This window comes from Podarcis bocagei, assembly GCF_964188305.1.
Source record: "Podarcis bocagei genome assembly, chromosome: 7".
NCBI classification, from domain to species: domain Eukaryota; kingdom Metazoa; phylum Chordata; class Lepidosauria; order Squamata; family Lacertidae; genus Podarcis; species Podarcis bocagei.
In genome coordinates, this window is record NC_138132.1 from 78,109,015 (window position 1) to 78,123,237 (window position 14,223).

The 14,223-nt window shown below is 47.7% G+C and overlaps 2 protein-coding genes across 2 annotated transcripts in view; one reads left to right on the top strand and one right to left on the bottom strand.

The window, feature by feature from the left end:
* Positions 1 to 348: 348 nt before the first annotated feature.
* DFFA (DNA fragmentation factor subunit alpha) lies at positions 349 to 8,318 on the bottom strand. The gene is made up of 6 exons (XM_081201671.1): positions 8,156 to 8,318; positions 4,675 to 4,836; positions 3,061 to 3,209; positions 2,778 to 2,967; positions 2,490 to 2,662; positions 349 to 1,348 (listed from the first exon to the last, which is right to left on the bottom strand). The coding sequence occupies exons 1-6, from the start codon at positions 8,265 to 8,267 to the stop codon at positions 1,145 to 1,147; spliced, it is 990 nt and encodes a 329-aa protein (XP_081057797.1). The 5' UTR covers positions 8,268 to 8,318; the 3' UTR covers positions 349 to 1,144.
* Positions 8,319 to 9,528: 1,210 nt separating this feature from the next.
* The window catches only part of PEX14 (peroxisomal biogenesis factor 14), a 117,129-nt gene continuing 112,434 nt past the window's right edge, over positions 9,529 to 14,223 (top strand). The window contains exon 1 of the mRNA XM_081201626.1: positions 9,529 to 9,635. Coding sequence (XP_081057752.1) covers positions 9,564 to 9,635 — 72 coding nt within the window. The 5' untranslated portion in view covers positions 9,529 to 9,563. The remainder of the gene's footprint in view (positions 9,636 to 14,223) is intronic.

Genomic DNA, 14,223 nt, shown 5'->3' on the forward strand with positions numbered 1-14,223 from the left:
AAGGGCTGAGAGCCTGGGGAGCTGTTGCCACTCAGAAATAAACAAGACTGGGCTAACGGTCTGATTTGTACAAGTCAGCTTCCTATCTGCGTGATTGTATTTCATCATTAAAACCCCAAGGCCATTTCAGGGATGTATGTCATGCACAGTTTTTGCTAAAACTGTTCTGCTGTGTTAGAGGAGGGAAAACATACATGAGAACTGTATAGCAGTTTCAGAAGTTATCTTATCTGTTGCTTCTTTGTAGGGGGCTGGCCCACATACTAAAGCAGTTGGGATTTGTAGGCAAAGGCATACATACCTAAGCTTAAAAAACCAGTAGCACAGACAGCAGGCAGAAACATATATAATAATACAAACGTTTTAATACTAGACAAATGTAGGGTTAAATGGGGTTTTTGTTTCTAAAAAACAAACCGCTTGCTAGTCGAATTTATTGCTAATAGGAGTGGTGACTATCCCATGATACTTTATGCAGGTTATAGTCTCAGCTGGAATGCCCCAGAAAGTCCGATTATTGTTTTCTTAATGTAATCCTCGTAAACAGACGGAGTCTCATAGAAACGGCACAGGCACTGAGGCAAGAGAAGGAGAGCTACCAGTTGGGGGCCACTTTCCAAGCGTGGCTTTGGAATACAAGACGTTTGGCTGCATTCTACTACAGCATGCAACGTGCCACTAAAATGCACATTTTGTACATATTTGTAATGGAGTGTGATGTTCTAGCAGGAAGGTAAGGCAAAAGGTGATCAGGCACAAAAAAACAGGACCCATAAACTCTAGGGCGTTGGGCCAGTGCCAAAGCCAGAAATTAATCATGGTGGCAACTTAACAGCACCACCTGTAAGCATAAAGGAGATAGGTTTTTTTAGTTTTTCCTCGCTGGAAATATATATCACAATCTTTGTAAGGATTCCAGCAGGCCCTCATAGCATGTGCACGAAATAATCTTGCCCCCCCTAATTTGGCAGTTGGTATACTGCAGTGCTTTGTAGAAATGCAAAGACTTTTTCTCCATGCAGAATGATGCAGAGTTCAGTGAACAATGTCCTGGTTAGAATTTCTGTGCTCACATGGTGTTGTTCAGTTTGTAGAGGCACAGAAAACTCATCAATGCGTCCAAACCTGGACTCCCAAGGCCTCCTTATTTCTTGCGTTTGGAACTCAACCAGTCCCCCCATGGCAACTTTTTCTTGCCCTTGGACATGCTCCTCAAGGAGTTTAGGGCGTGAACCTGCTGTAGGCGCCTTGAAAGTTCCTCCCCACAGGCTTGCTGCAAGGCCTCTGTCTTCGGCTTGTCCCAGTTCAGGGTCAGAGCAAGAGCTTCTGGGTTTGCCTTGTAAACCAGCTGCAACAGAAAGGAAAGAAGAATCTATCACTTGGGACCAAGCTGTGTAAGATTTGTCAGATTCATGATTGGCTCTCTCTTGATGCCACATGGCTTGCTGGCAGGGGACATGATTTACATGCATAATCCTTGGACATTTCTACTCTCAAAGAGGTTCCCAGAAACAATAATGAGAGAGGACCTTGCTAGACATCAGCAGCCTAGATTGATAGATGGTTTGAACTGGTGCAAGGAAGTTGTTTGTGTTGGTTCTATTTGTAATTTAATTTTTAAGACTTTCTATACTATGCTTCATGGTAAGATTGCAGGAAAGGAGTATCAAAAAATACAATATAAACACATCAAACAAAAACAACACTGGGAACTACAAATTGTTTTTGTTTCAAAGCAACAAGGAGATCAATGCCTAAAAGCTTTAAACTTAAAAACATTTTAAGAGCCGAAGAGAAGGACAAACATCTTTATGTGGTGCTGACTGGAAAATCCAGTTAAGACAAAAACGGGAAGAGTGGCAGATTCAGCTCCAAATAGCTTAGGGCCTCAGAGAAGGTAGAATTTGGAACCTTGGAAGACAAATGGACTAGAGGGAGAGAGTGATGCTAACCCAATTCTGGCTGTGTGTTTGTTCACCTGACCCCACCCTCTTTTAGAATAAATATTGACTACATTAGTTCCCTAGGGACGCGGGTGGCACTGTGGGTAAAACCTCAGCGCCTAGGACGTGCTGATCGCATGGTCGGTGGTTCGAATCCCCGCGGCGGGGTGGGCTCCCGTCGTTTGGTCCCAGCGCCTGCCAACCTAGCAGTTCGAAAGCACCCCCGGGTGCAAGTAGATAAATAGGGACCGCTTACCAGCGGGAAGGTAAACGGCGTTCCGTGTGCTGCGCTGGCTCGCCAGATGCAGCTTGTCACGCTGGCCACGTGACCCGGAAGTGTCTGCGGACAGCGCTGGCTCCCGGCCTATAGAGTGAGATGAGCGCACAGCCCTAGAGTCTGGCAAGACTGGCCCGTACGGGCAGGAGTTCCTTTACCTTTTTACATTAGTTCCCAAATGTTTTATCCTGCCCTTTCTCTTTCCCTGGAGATTTTATTCAATTTGGAATCCAGGCACAACAAAGGGAAAGAACTCTGTGTGGACTCACCTCTAAGTCCTGACTTGCCAGGCCAAGTTCTGGGGCAGACTTCTCTTTAAGTGTGGTCCGAACATGGCTGCTGAGTGGAACCCTGTTACCAGCACCTCTGCTGCTGCTGCTGTTGCTGCTCCCAGCGTCAACCACGTCTGTTTCGTCCATGGCAGTTTCCTCTGATCCTGGCTCTAGGTAATGATGATTAAAATAATTCATAAAGGTAAAGGGACCATCATATTGCCCCTCTTTCTTCACTCTGGCATGGTTTGTTGAGAAACGAGCCTCAGCCAACAGCCTCATTACCTTCTGCTTTGGGTACAATGTGGTCCTCGTTTTTCAACGCTTGCAGGTAGAGTTCCAGAAGCTGCCGGGATTGCCGTTCCTCTTCCCGCCTGTCCAGCACCTGCTGAAGGGTGTCTTGCAGAGTCTGGATCTTGGGCTGGTTCTCAGAAAGCTCTTGGGCCAGGTCGGAGCATGGCACATCGATGAGCACCTAGAATAAGACAAGGTCCATCCTCTTACAGCAAAGGTGTGGGATCCTCACTCCCCCCACCCTGTTGCCAAAGGTACATGGCCCTTCCTTTACCTGGAGGTCTTCCTCCGACATCAAGATGATGGTGGAGAGGTCGTCCTTCAGTTGTCTGGCCAGTTGCCTCCACTTCTCTCCACCACCACCACCACCGTCCACTCTGTCAACGTCTGTGACGTCTTCCTTGAGCCAAGCTGTGCCCCCATCTGAAAAAGAGCCACAGTTATAAGTGCAAAGGTAAAGCTTATTGAGCAGGTTTATGCCAAAATTCACAAAGTAATCAGCTTGTTCACATAACACTGTATGTGATAACACTATAGGGATGCCGTGCAAATGTGGCGACTCCTGGAGAGGAACTTGCAGCCACTGTTCTCCTCCCTGGTCCTTTTTACTGCCACACTGAGCTAAGCCTAAGTTAAAGGTAAAGGGACCCCTGACCATTAGGTCCAGTTGTGACCGACTCTGGGGTTGCGGCGCTCATCTCTCTTTATTGGCTGAGGGAGCCGGCGTACAGTTTCTGGGTCATGTGGCCAGCAGGACTAAGCCGCTTCTGGCAAACCAGAGCAGCGCACAGAAATGCCGTTTACCTTCCCGCCAGAGTGGTACCTATTTATCTACTTGCACTTTGACGTGCTTTCGAACTGCTAGGTTGGCAGGAGCAGGGACTGAGCAACGGGAGCTCACCCCGTCACGGGGATTCGAACCGCTGATCTTCTGATTGGCAAGTCCTAGGCTCTGTGGTTGAACCCACAGCGCCACCCACATCCCCTAAGCCAAAGTTAATCAGGGTTAAAAGAACATAAGAGCATAAGAAGAGCTGTGCTGGGCTAGGCCAGTGGCCCACCTAGTCCAGCATCATCCCTGGCCAACCAGATGCCTGTGGGAAACTCACAAGCAGGACTCGAGCACAAAAACACTCTCCCCCTCCTGGAGGGCACAGCATAAGCATTGTGCCTAGTAGCAACTTTGCCCTCTGTGAATTTGTCCAATCCTTTTTTAATGCCATCCAAGTTGATGGTCATCACTGCCTCCTGTGGAAATGAGTCCCATAGGTTAACTGCGCTGCATAGAGAAGTCCTTTCTTCTATCTGTCCTGAATCTTCCAGCGCTCAGCTTCATTGGATGTTCAAGAGCTCTAGTGCTAAGAGCATGGAACAGGAGTGGGAAATTGGTGCCCCTCCAGATGTTGCTGGACTACAAGTCCCATCCACCTCAGCCAGCTTGGCCACAGGTCAGGGATGATGGGAGCTGTGGTCCAGCAACATCGGGAAGGTACCATGTTGGCTATCCCTGTTTTAGGTAAATTAATGCCTTATATGGCAGGTGTAAAATGTGCACCAAAAGCATGTGATGCTCTGCAAGTGCAACAATAAGGTAAGGCAACGACTGCTTTGTGTGGGAGTTGTGCTCCAGACCCCCATGCATAAACCCGCTCCGCCTCCACCCACAACACCTTTTCCAGCCACTTCTGGGGTGCGGCGATGTGCGCAATTGCGGTCGTATGTCAATTGGGCGCGTGCAAATTGGTCGTTACCTGTTCTAAAAAGTTGAAGACCCTAAAGGGGGTGGTGGTAGTGCTGGCAGCAGCAACAAAGGTGCTTCTTGCCCAGGACCTCATTTGCCCCTACACACAGCATCCATATCCTATAGAGCTTCAACTCTTCCACTTACCTATGCTGCTGGTGGACCACTTCTCGCCCTTTGCCAGTGCCACAAACTTGGTGTTCGGCGGCAGACATAAAAAATAGTCCTCGTCATCCACAATGGTGCCATCCTCAGCCAACACCAGCGTGATGGGCTCTGAGGCCTTGTCAATTGCTAGGAGGTCACAGGCTGTGGAAAGGGGAAGAGTCCATATAGCTTGGTGGTATAAATATTATTATTATTATTATTGCATGCAGAAGGTCCCTGGTTCAATCCCTGGCGTCTCCAGGTAAGGCTTGGGATGTCACCTGGCAACCCTAGGGAGCTGCTGCAGGTCAGTGCAGACATTCCCATGTTCCTAAAGAGTCACCACAACAGTCAAGAAAGTCTTGGCCCCAATGGCATACAACAGTTTCTGTGGAAAGTGTATTTATCTTTATTTATACAAACACGTGTTTGCCCTTTTCTCTCCCCTCTGGCATTAACAATAAAGCCAGGATTAGGAAAATACAATTATTTATCTCACATCAAATTTATTATGAAAAGTATTGCAGGTATCGTCTTGCCAAATTGTACAACGCTAAAAGGTTCTTTGTAAATAGCTACACTCCAAGGGCGAACAACCAGTGAATCCAGGTGAACGAAGGGAAACCTTTGTAAACTGAGAGTCTGTTTCCATTTAGACCAGGGGTTCCAAAATGGTGGACCACGGTAGTCTATGAGTTTCATTCAGGTGGTTTGTGTGCCTGTGGATCTGCATTTGAAGACAGGAAATGGCCACATCAAATTGGTTTTAAATTGTATTTTTATTGCTGCTTTTATTGTAATACAATAAACAGTATCAGAAGTAAAAGCAGTAATAAAAATACAATTAAAAATCATATGGCATCTAGCACAGTGCCACTGCAATTGCTATAACAGGCAGAGAAATCGTTAAGCGATCCACTGATTGGGAGCCACTAATTGAGATGACATGGCACAAGTGACTAATGCAGATGGGGGGAAAACATAGGGGGTGAGGTCTAACTACTGTGGCCTTCCTTGCCCGGGGCTATGCAAGAATGAGAGCTTTCACCACAAAAGCTTGCAGGTCAGCTGTGTGTAATTTGCAGTGCACAATTCTGTATTAGAAGGCTGCAGGGCAATTCTAAATGCCTGGGAGCCACAAGTAACACAGGTTCAGCAACAGCTTCCCTCCTCACCAATGGAGATTAGAATTCTTTAATGCAATTGAACTTTAACAAGAGTTTTGTCCACACCCCTTAATCATAAGACACTCAACTACGTTACCTTCCTTTTTTCACTTCCTTTTGAAGGTCCACTGCCTTTTCTTCTAGTAAGCTCCTCTTTCCAAACACCCAGGCTTTATTACATTCTGCCCGCCCCAATCAATTTTGTTTCTTCAAGTGGCTTCGCTGCACAGTCCAAACGCTGCACTGTGGAACCCCTTGCAACAAGATTCCAGTGCCTTGATTCTATGCAGTTAGGCGTGCTTCACATTTCAGTGGGATTAGGCACACCTGTCTGCACAGCACCAGGTCACAAGACTTATGCTCCTCTCTGACACTGCAAGGAATAATTAGCCCATCTATCCAGTTTGTGTCCTTCTTTAACATGTCCCAAGTGACCAGATGGGTTGCTTGCGTTGTCTGGCTGGGCCCACTCCCTAGAGAGTTTAATTCTTGTTTCCTTATAGATATTGCATTCTTGAAAATCAATCAGTACATTAACACACACCCCAAAATCTTTAGACCCTCTTCATAGGGAAAGTGCTCCAGCCTCATTTTGGTTGGCTTTTTCCCCATAGCCAGCCCAAGACTTGTTGACATCTGAGGCAAACCACAAAATGATGCCTCTCCAGCCAACGAGGAAGGGGTGAGTGAAGATCTACAAGGGAGAAATAAAGTTCTAAATTGGGAACAAAGGGAGCAGGAGACCAGTAGCACCTACTGTTCACCAAGAGGCTACTGTAGAGGCAACATTTTGAGCTGGGGTGTGTGTGTGCCAAAGAGGCAGCAGATCTGCCCTCCTCGAGTAGCAGGATCCAGAGGGGAATGCACAATGCACTGCATGCTGCTGTCACTGACACTGGCAGCAGCAGCAGCAGCAGCAGCAGCAGCAGCAGCAGCAGCAGCAGCAGGAGGAGGCAATGTATTCCCCTCTGGATCCTGCTGCCAGAGGCAGTTGTCTCACTTTGTCTCATGAGTGGGCTGGCCCTGCTTTTCTGCACCTTTCACACTATTTCCTTGACACTATTAATTTTTTCAGAAGGGGTGGCCGGAACAGCCCACGGTATTCCAAATGAGACTGCCTTGGGAGTCCAGAGCCTCCCAACTCCTCTCTTTGGGCCTGGGGGTACATTTGTGGGCATCACAAAAAAATACCCATTTCACAGAAGAAAAATTATTAATGCTCATAACCTCCCTTCTACAGGCAAAACCTCCTACCAAAAACAGATGAAACATAGAAAAAGAAGGAAACAACACCCCCACAAGTAACAGGTACCCCCGCCCCCAAACAACCACAAAGAAAAGGCAAAACTAACCCTCTAAAATTTGAGGGCCAGGGAACTTTGGAAGCTATCAGCTGGGCTATCTGAGGGCACCATGATTCTATACTGAGACCCCAGTTATAGACAATCTTAGTGGTATCTGCTCCTCTTCAGTTCATCACTTACCCAAACCAGTTTGGAGTTATATATTTAAAACTGCTATCTCATTTTATTTGCAAGTCAGAAGGAAAAGAAAGGAAATATCGGGATTTAGGATTCTAATTCATATCTGGTATACTGTTTTACTATTACAGTGGTGCCTCGGGTTACATACACTTCAGGTTACAGACTCCGCTAACCAAGAAATAGTGCTTCAGGTTAAGAACAGTTTCAGGTTAAGAACGGACCTCCGGAACGAATTAAGTACTTAACCTGAGGTACCACTGTATTACATAATCTAAAAAAAATACGTTTTATTGAAACCTGGTTGGAAAAAAACAAAACCAGAGGGGTGGCAAAACTGACAGCAATTGACAGGCCAGCAAATTTATGATTATGTATGATTTATGATGTTGTGGAGCATGGTCCATTAGATTTATGAACTGTAATCCTGCAGGTAAGTACAACTGTGGTGTGTGTGTGTGTGTGTGTGTGTGTGTGAGAGAGAGAGAGAGAGAGAGAGAGAGAGAGAGAGAGAAGACATTCTTGCCAACTTTGGATAATAGTTTATGCATCTGATGAAGCAGACACTGATCCAGGAAAACTTATTCCACAATAAATTCATTAGTCTTTCTGGTACCACAAAACTATTTTGACTTTTTGTTGTTAAAGTTACTGCTGCTCTCCCGGGCTTCCACCTCCCCACCGCCCTGGGTAAGATCCTCTTTTAAAGATGCATCCCAGACCGAAATTCAACCGGTGCAGCTGTCAATACCCACGGAAACTGATATGGGAAGCTTCACCTGTGGAATCTCTGCCTCTGTAAAAAGAGGAGGGGAGAGGGGGGAAACCGCTTACCTTTGCTTCGCAGCTCCCGGAGGCAGGAGGCCGCCACCCCGTGCTGCTCCTGTTGGCCATTCTGCCTGATGAGACATTGCTTCAACTGGGGAAGCCTGGAACCAGCCGCCATCGCTTTGCTTGTGTTCGGCTCTGCTATAAAGAAGGCTGTTAGATAGAGAAAGTCTCAGACCGCTCTTTGCAGGCAACCAATCGGAGCAGAGCTCGCTTTGCTGATGCAGCCTGGGAAATGTAGTTCTCTTCCCAAATTCATTCCGCCCTCTAGCCTCTGGACGGCAAACCCGCCTCTTTGCACGATGGGAAATGTAGTTCTCATCCATCTAATTAAACGAATCCCGATTTTGAGGTGACAAAGCAAGAAATCCCATTAATTTATTTCTCCCTCAGCCAGCATCTCTCCGAAGTCTCCAGTTCAAGGATAAGTTTACATATTCATTCGCTTCATACTATCAAATTACTGTACTTGCTTCAAGAGGGAACGGGGATACTTTGTAACCCTAAAGTTGAATTATTTAACTGGAAATAAAATCTCGTGGCTTTGAAGTACTATAGGGAGTATGAACTACGAAGGCATAGCTGTGTTTGTACAGGGGGTCTTTTGTGGGCTCCCTTCCAGACATTCTTTTATCGCACACCCATGACTATTTGAGCTCTTAATAACATCGGGGAGGTCACACATGACCCTTCTTTCAGCAGTACAGGGTCTACTTTATATGTGGAAGGTTCCAGGTTCAACCTTCAGCATCTCCAAGGTAGGACTGTCTGGGAGGAGAGACCCTCTGCCTGAATCCTTGGGAGAGCTGCTGCCAGTCAGTGCGGTGATTAATGTTCTTATGCAGCTGCACTGTTTTATAGTTTCTGGATTTCCCATTGCCATATTCTAAACTAGTTGTGCTCTATGTTATAAATCAAGCACTGCTGGGGGTTGTTTCTTTTTGTTTTCCAGTGTATTTCTTATCAATTAAAAACCCTGTGTGGCGCGAACAATTTTTTATTCCGAAAGTGTGCCTGGAAGGGGGGAAAAGGTTTGAGAACCACTGTCTTAAGGGAAGGGCCGGTGGAGCACCTGCTTTCCCTGCAGAAGCTCCCCAGGTTCAATCCCCAGGAGCAGTAGGGGATGCCTCCTGCCTGAAACCCTGGAGAGCCCCTGCCAGCCAGTGCAGGCAACACCAAAGTGCAGATGGGCCAGAGCTGCAGATTCAGCATAAGGCAGCTTGTGCATTTCTAAGCAGACATGCTCAGGATCGCGCTAACCACCAAACGAGCCCTTATCCCCTCCTTGCCGCCGTCTGGCTTAAATTAACCCCCTGCAAATTTCGCAAGGAGCGAGCGGCTTCTCCCTCGTCGATCGGCAACTCGGAGCTCGGCTGCTTCCGCCTCCATCGGCCGCCTTCCCTCTTCAGAATCCATGGCATCCGAGGATCGATTAGCCGGGTCTGGAAACATGGCCTCCTCCGAGCAAGGAGAGCAACCTGGGCAGGTAAGCGGGGGGTCGGAGGAGGGAGGCGCCCCGGGACCCCCTCCCCACAAGGACACTTGTGAGGGGAGGATGGGGAAGGGGCAGGGCAGTCGCAGGGCCTGCCCCTGCTGCCCTCCCTCTTTCAAAAGCAAGGGGGCACCCCCCAAATGGAGGGGTCCCTGTGCCCTCAGTGAGGAAGGAGCAGGTGGTGGGTGGCCTTTGCCCCATAACTGGGCGGAGGGGGAGGGGAGGGAGTCCATTTGCCACCTCACCTTCTTTCATTCCCGCTCCTCCCGTGAAGGGGAAAAATCCCTGTAGTGGGATTTTCTGAGCCACCCCCCCCCCATCTCAGGGATTGCAGGAGGTCAGTGCCCTTTCGCCCTATAATTAGGGGGGGGTGCCCTTTAATTAGGGGGGAGATAGGGGCAGTTGCCTTATAAAACCCTATAATGTGAAGGGGTTCGTTCCCGCTTTTTATAGCCCCCCCAATTAAAAAGGTAGGGGAGGAATGTCTAAAAGGAATGTTTCCATGGGTTGGAGGAGGGGGTGTCTTCCGCCCTATAAATGGGGGCAAGGAGGGCTAGTAGTTGCCCACTCTTTATGTTCCCCCCCCCTTTTAAGGTTAAGGGAGGAATGGCAAAAAGGAGTGTCTGTTTTTCTCCCAGGAGTAGTAGGATGTGGGTGCTTTCTGCCCAAATTTTTTTTTGGGGGGTAGGGTAGGGGGCTATTTGCTGCCCATTCTTTTATGTCCCTCCCCATTAAGCAAAGAAAAGAAAAGGCTAGGGCAACTATGACTAAAAGCAGGGTTCGAAACTGAGATATGAAAGCTAGGAGCTAAATGGCACCTTAAACCTAGGTTATGGGCACAACAATGGAATGTATAGGCGTGCTTTTTTATATAACAAGAATGCAAAGCTGGAAATGAATGAACCGCAGCTAAAATATTATGTTGATTTTTCACATGGTCTAGTCCTTCCCCTGCCCACCCCCCTAATATTCTTAAGAGAGTCTATTCTCCAGTCTTCAGAGAGTAGCTGGAAGTGGGGAGGCAGAAAAAGGTCCTCCTTTCCTTCCACTCTGCGGTTTTAATCTGAAATCTTCCAGAGCTCAGAAACTGCTCCTGCTAATGAAATTCCCTGTCGCAAAATGCTCCTAGAACAATGGGAGTTTTGAACACTGACTAAAAGGAGTGTCTATTTATACTCCCACCCCCAATAATGGGGGAGGTGGGAGCCCTTTGCACTATGATGAGAGGGAGTGGAGGAGGTTAGATGCTCCCTTCGCCTTCTGCTTCCCTGCTTGAGCTTCTGGCACACACCCTAATTTCAGTTTCAAACAATGAGGGATAATTGGTAGTAACTTGTGCTTTTGAGAAGAAGGGGAAATTGGGTTTCCTTTCTCCATAATAGTAGGGGCTGGAAGAGGAATTGCGGGGGGGGGGATGCCAGTTGCCCCCTTCTTCATCTGCTTGAGCATTGCCACTTCCAATCTGTTTATTTTTAAGGGTGGGGGAGTAATTCCTAGTGGGCTCATCTGTCCTCCATAGGGGTGGATGCCCTTCAACCATGACAGGGAAGGGGCAAGGAAGTGGATGGAAGGGGACAGTTGCCTCATTTTCTCCCCATTTGACCTTTTGTTTTCCCCTTTCCAAAAAGGGTGGGGGGAATCTATCTTGGAATGAGTGCCCTTTGACCCATAATGGAGGGAGGAGGTGAAGGGAGGTCAGTTCCCCTCCTTCTGCTTGATCTTGTGTGCCACTTTTCTAAACTGGTGGTGGTGAAGAAATCAGAAGTGGACTTTGAGGGTGTAAGTGGGGAAGGAGGTGTGTGCTCTTTACACCTAATTAGGGTCAGAGTAAAGTAAAGAAGTATTGGCTTCTCCCCCCCCCCCAAAAGAAATAATTCAAAAGCAATGAGAGAGAAATCCCATGTTGTGATTCTGTGGCCTTCCTGAAGAGGAAGTAGGTAGGTATCTGTTGCTCCATAATGTGTGAAGAAGGAAGGGGGCATGGCTTAGTCTAGACTCTGCCCCCCCCTTAGGATAGGCAAAAATGGTGGGGAGCTTACGTTTTCTCTGGGCCCCTCCCAGCTCTGGGGAAACTCATTTATAATCCCTGCATGCCTCCTACACATATGGAGCAAGGAGAACAGGTTGGCCTTGTAATCTTTTCCTTGCATATGTAAAATAATATTAAGAGGGGCTGTATTGGGGGGGGGGAGTTTCCTCTCTGCCACTTCTGTCTGCATTTAGCCATCTCCATAATTCCTCTTCAGCCTCCCGCCAAACAGGTATGCAAAACCCACTTGTTGCACACCTCTTGAGAGAGCTCAGTGACAGAGCACACCTGTTGCATGGCAAGGATTCCATGTTCGATCCCTGGCATCGCTGTCTTAGAGGAGGGATTGAGTAAGCTGTGGCCTTCTGGGAGTTTCTTGATTCCAGTTCCCATCAGCCCCCCAGCCAACAGGCACAATGGTCAGGGATGATGTTGGGAGTCCAGCTGCTTCTGGAGGACACTTGGTTGGAGAAGGCTGAAACAGGACATGCCGTCAGTAGCCAACATGGTGCCATCCAGCTGTTGCTGGACTAATTTTGGCAGAAGGCCCGTAGGTCAGCGGTAGAGCATCTGCCTTCAGTGTTGAAGATCCTAGGTTCAGTCCCCAGGTAGGGCTGGGAGAGATCTGTGCCTGAAACCCTGGAGAGCTGCTTCCAGTCGATGTGTAGACAATGTGGAGTTAGATAGACCAGTGCTCTGACTTGGCATAAGGCAGATGCCTATGTTATTACTGTTCTATGTTGACTACAACTCCCATCATGCCTGAGCATTGGCTGTGCCAGCTGGGGGTGATGGAAGTAGTTGACCATAATCTTTCATAAAGCAGCACATGGGCTGTTTGTGATCTATAATGTCATATCCATAATAGGAATCAATCTGTTGTAAGCTGCTTCAAGAACTTTCAGGTAGTATAGTAAGAGGTTTATAAAGGGAATAAATGAAACCAACCACCGGTGTTGAGAGATGACATAGCTCTGAATTCCAGTTGCTGGTGGACAGGCAGAGGGATGCAAATTGTAGCTTTAATAGGGACAGAAGGGCCTTGTCAACCTGGGATGGTAGTCTATCTAGAAGAAGGAAATCTCTGATCCTAAACCTCCACTGCTTTGCAGGATATCTTTGGGAGAAGAAAGTAAAGTAAACCCTACACAAATCCACAGTGGAGTCCCTAAGACGGTTGGGTAGTGCCTTGTGCGCCTCCTTCTGGCAACTCCTGCATGCAAGCTGGTGCCAAACATATTGCTCTGCTTTCCTCTGAATCACATCAGTGAGGCCAAAAGGGCATTAGGGTAGTCCAGGACCTCCATACACACTGCCCAGGCTTGCACCCAGGGGAGGTCACTTCATTGCAGCTAACACAGAGGTTCAACCTAACCCCTGGAGGCACACTATACTGGCTCTTGAGACAGATGTATGCCAAAAACCAACCTTAGCTTCAAGCCCTCTTTGTGGGCTTCCCTGAGGGCTGTTTGGTTAGCTACCATGAGCAGCCTGATGCTAGTCTGGGAGAGCCTCAATCTGATGCATGGTGGCTCTTTTTACATCAGAGGTGGGGAACCTCATCCCTAGAGGCCAGCTGTAGCCTACCAGACATCTCTGTCAAGTTCTTGGAACTTTGCCTCTCTCCTGAACCCCACTGTCTCTGTGTCACACCCTGAGTGTTTTGGCCTGGCTGGAATGTGTCCTTGAGCTCTGATAGTGCCTCTTGGCTGCCTGGATGGGGGCTGGAGAAGGGTGTTTGTGTGTAGAAACTATCCCACGGCGCAGAGGTAGAATTTACATTTGTTGTTCCGTCCACTTTTGCCTCTTGCTCTGCCAAGTCCCGACATGCGGCCCTCAGAATGTTTCACAGAACAGAATATGGCCCTTGGGCTGAAAAAGGTTTCCCATTCTTATTTTCATTACTGTTATTGCCATTTGTTAAGTAGATGTCTTCTCTGTGTGCATAGTTGCTCATTTTCTACACAAATCTTGGTGTGTGAGGACATAATATGCACTGTGTGAGCTCACAAACTGCTAATTTTCGTGTGTAGTGCCTCTTCTCTGGTTTTTTGAAGGCCTGGCAGGAAGTCACCTGGTAAAAGCAATTCCTTCTCGGCATGCATGTCAGTATAAAGCCTTTCACCCATTTAGGAACAGGGGTGAGCAACCTCCAGCCTTGCAGATGTTGCTGGACTACAACTCCCATCATCCTTCACCATTGGCCAGGCTGGCTGCCGCTAATGGCAGTAGAAATTTACAACATCTGGGGAGTTATCAAATTGCTTGATTCTGGCTTATTTATTTATTACATTTTAAATGCCACCTTTTCCCTCAAGGAGCTCAAGGTGGTGTACATAGTTTTCGTCCTCCCCAGTTATCCTCACAAACCTGTGAGGTTGGTTAGGCTGAGAGACAGTGACTTATGTCATAATAAATGGGTTTGTCTTCAAGCTGCTTCAAGTCTTCTTTCTCTAACTGGGTTCTTCCTCCCCTCCCACCAATCTTGTCAGCTGTTAAAGAATCCCTCCTGGGGGAATCCAGGAGCCTATAGGGCCCCTGAGCCTGAGATTC

Bases quoted from the DNA above. Each gene is read 5' to 3' on its own strand.
- DFFA (XM_081201671.1), bottom strand. From the start codon at position 8,267: ATGGCGGCTGGTTCCAGGCTTCCCCAGTTGAAGCAATGTCTCATCAGG. The intron at 4,837-8,155 runs GTAAGCGGTTTC...CCCTTTCCACAG, and splicing joins CCGGGAGCTGCGAAGCAAAG to CCTGTGACCTCCTAGCAATT. The intron at 1,349-2,489 runs GTGAGTCCACAC...TTTCTGTTGCAG, and splicing joins TGGCAAGTCAGGACTTAGAG to CTGGTTTACAAGGCAAACCC.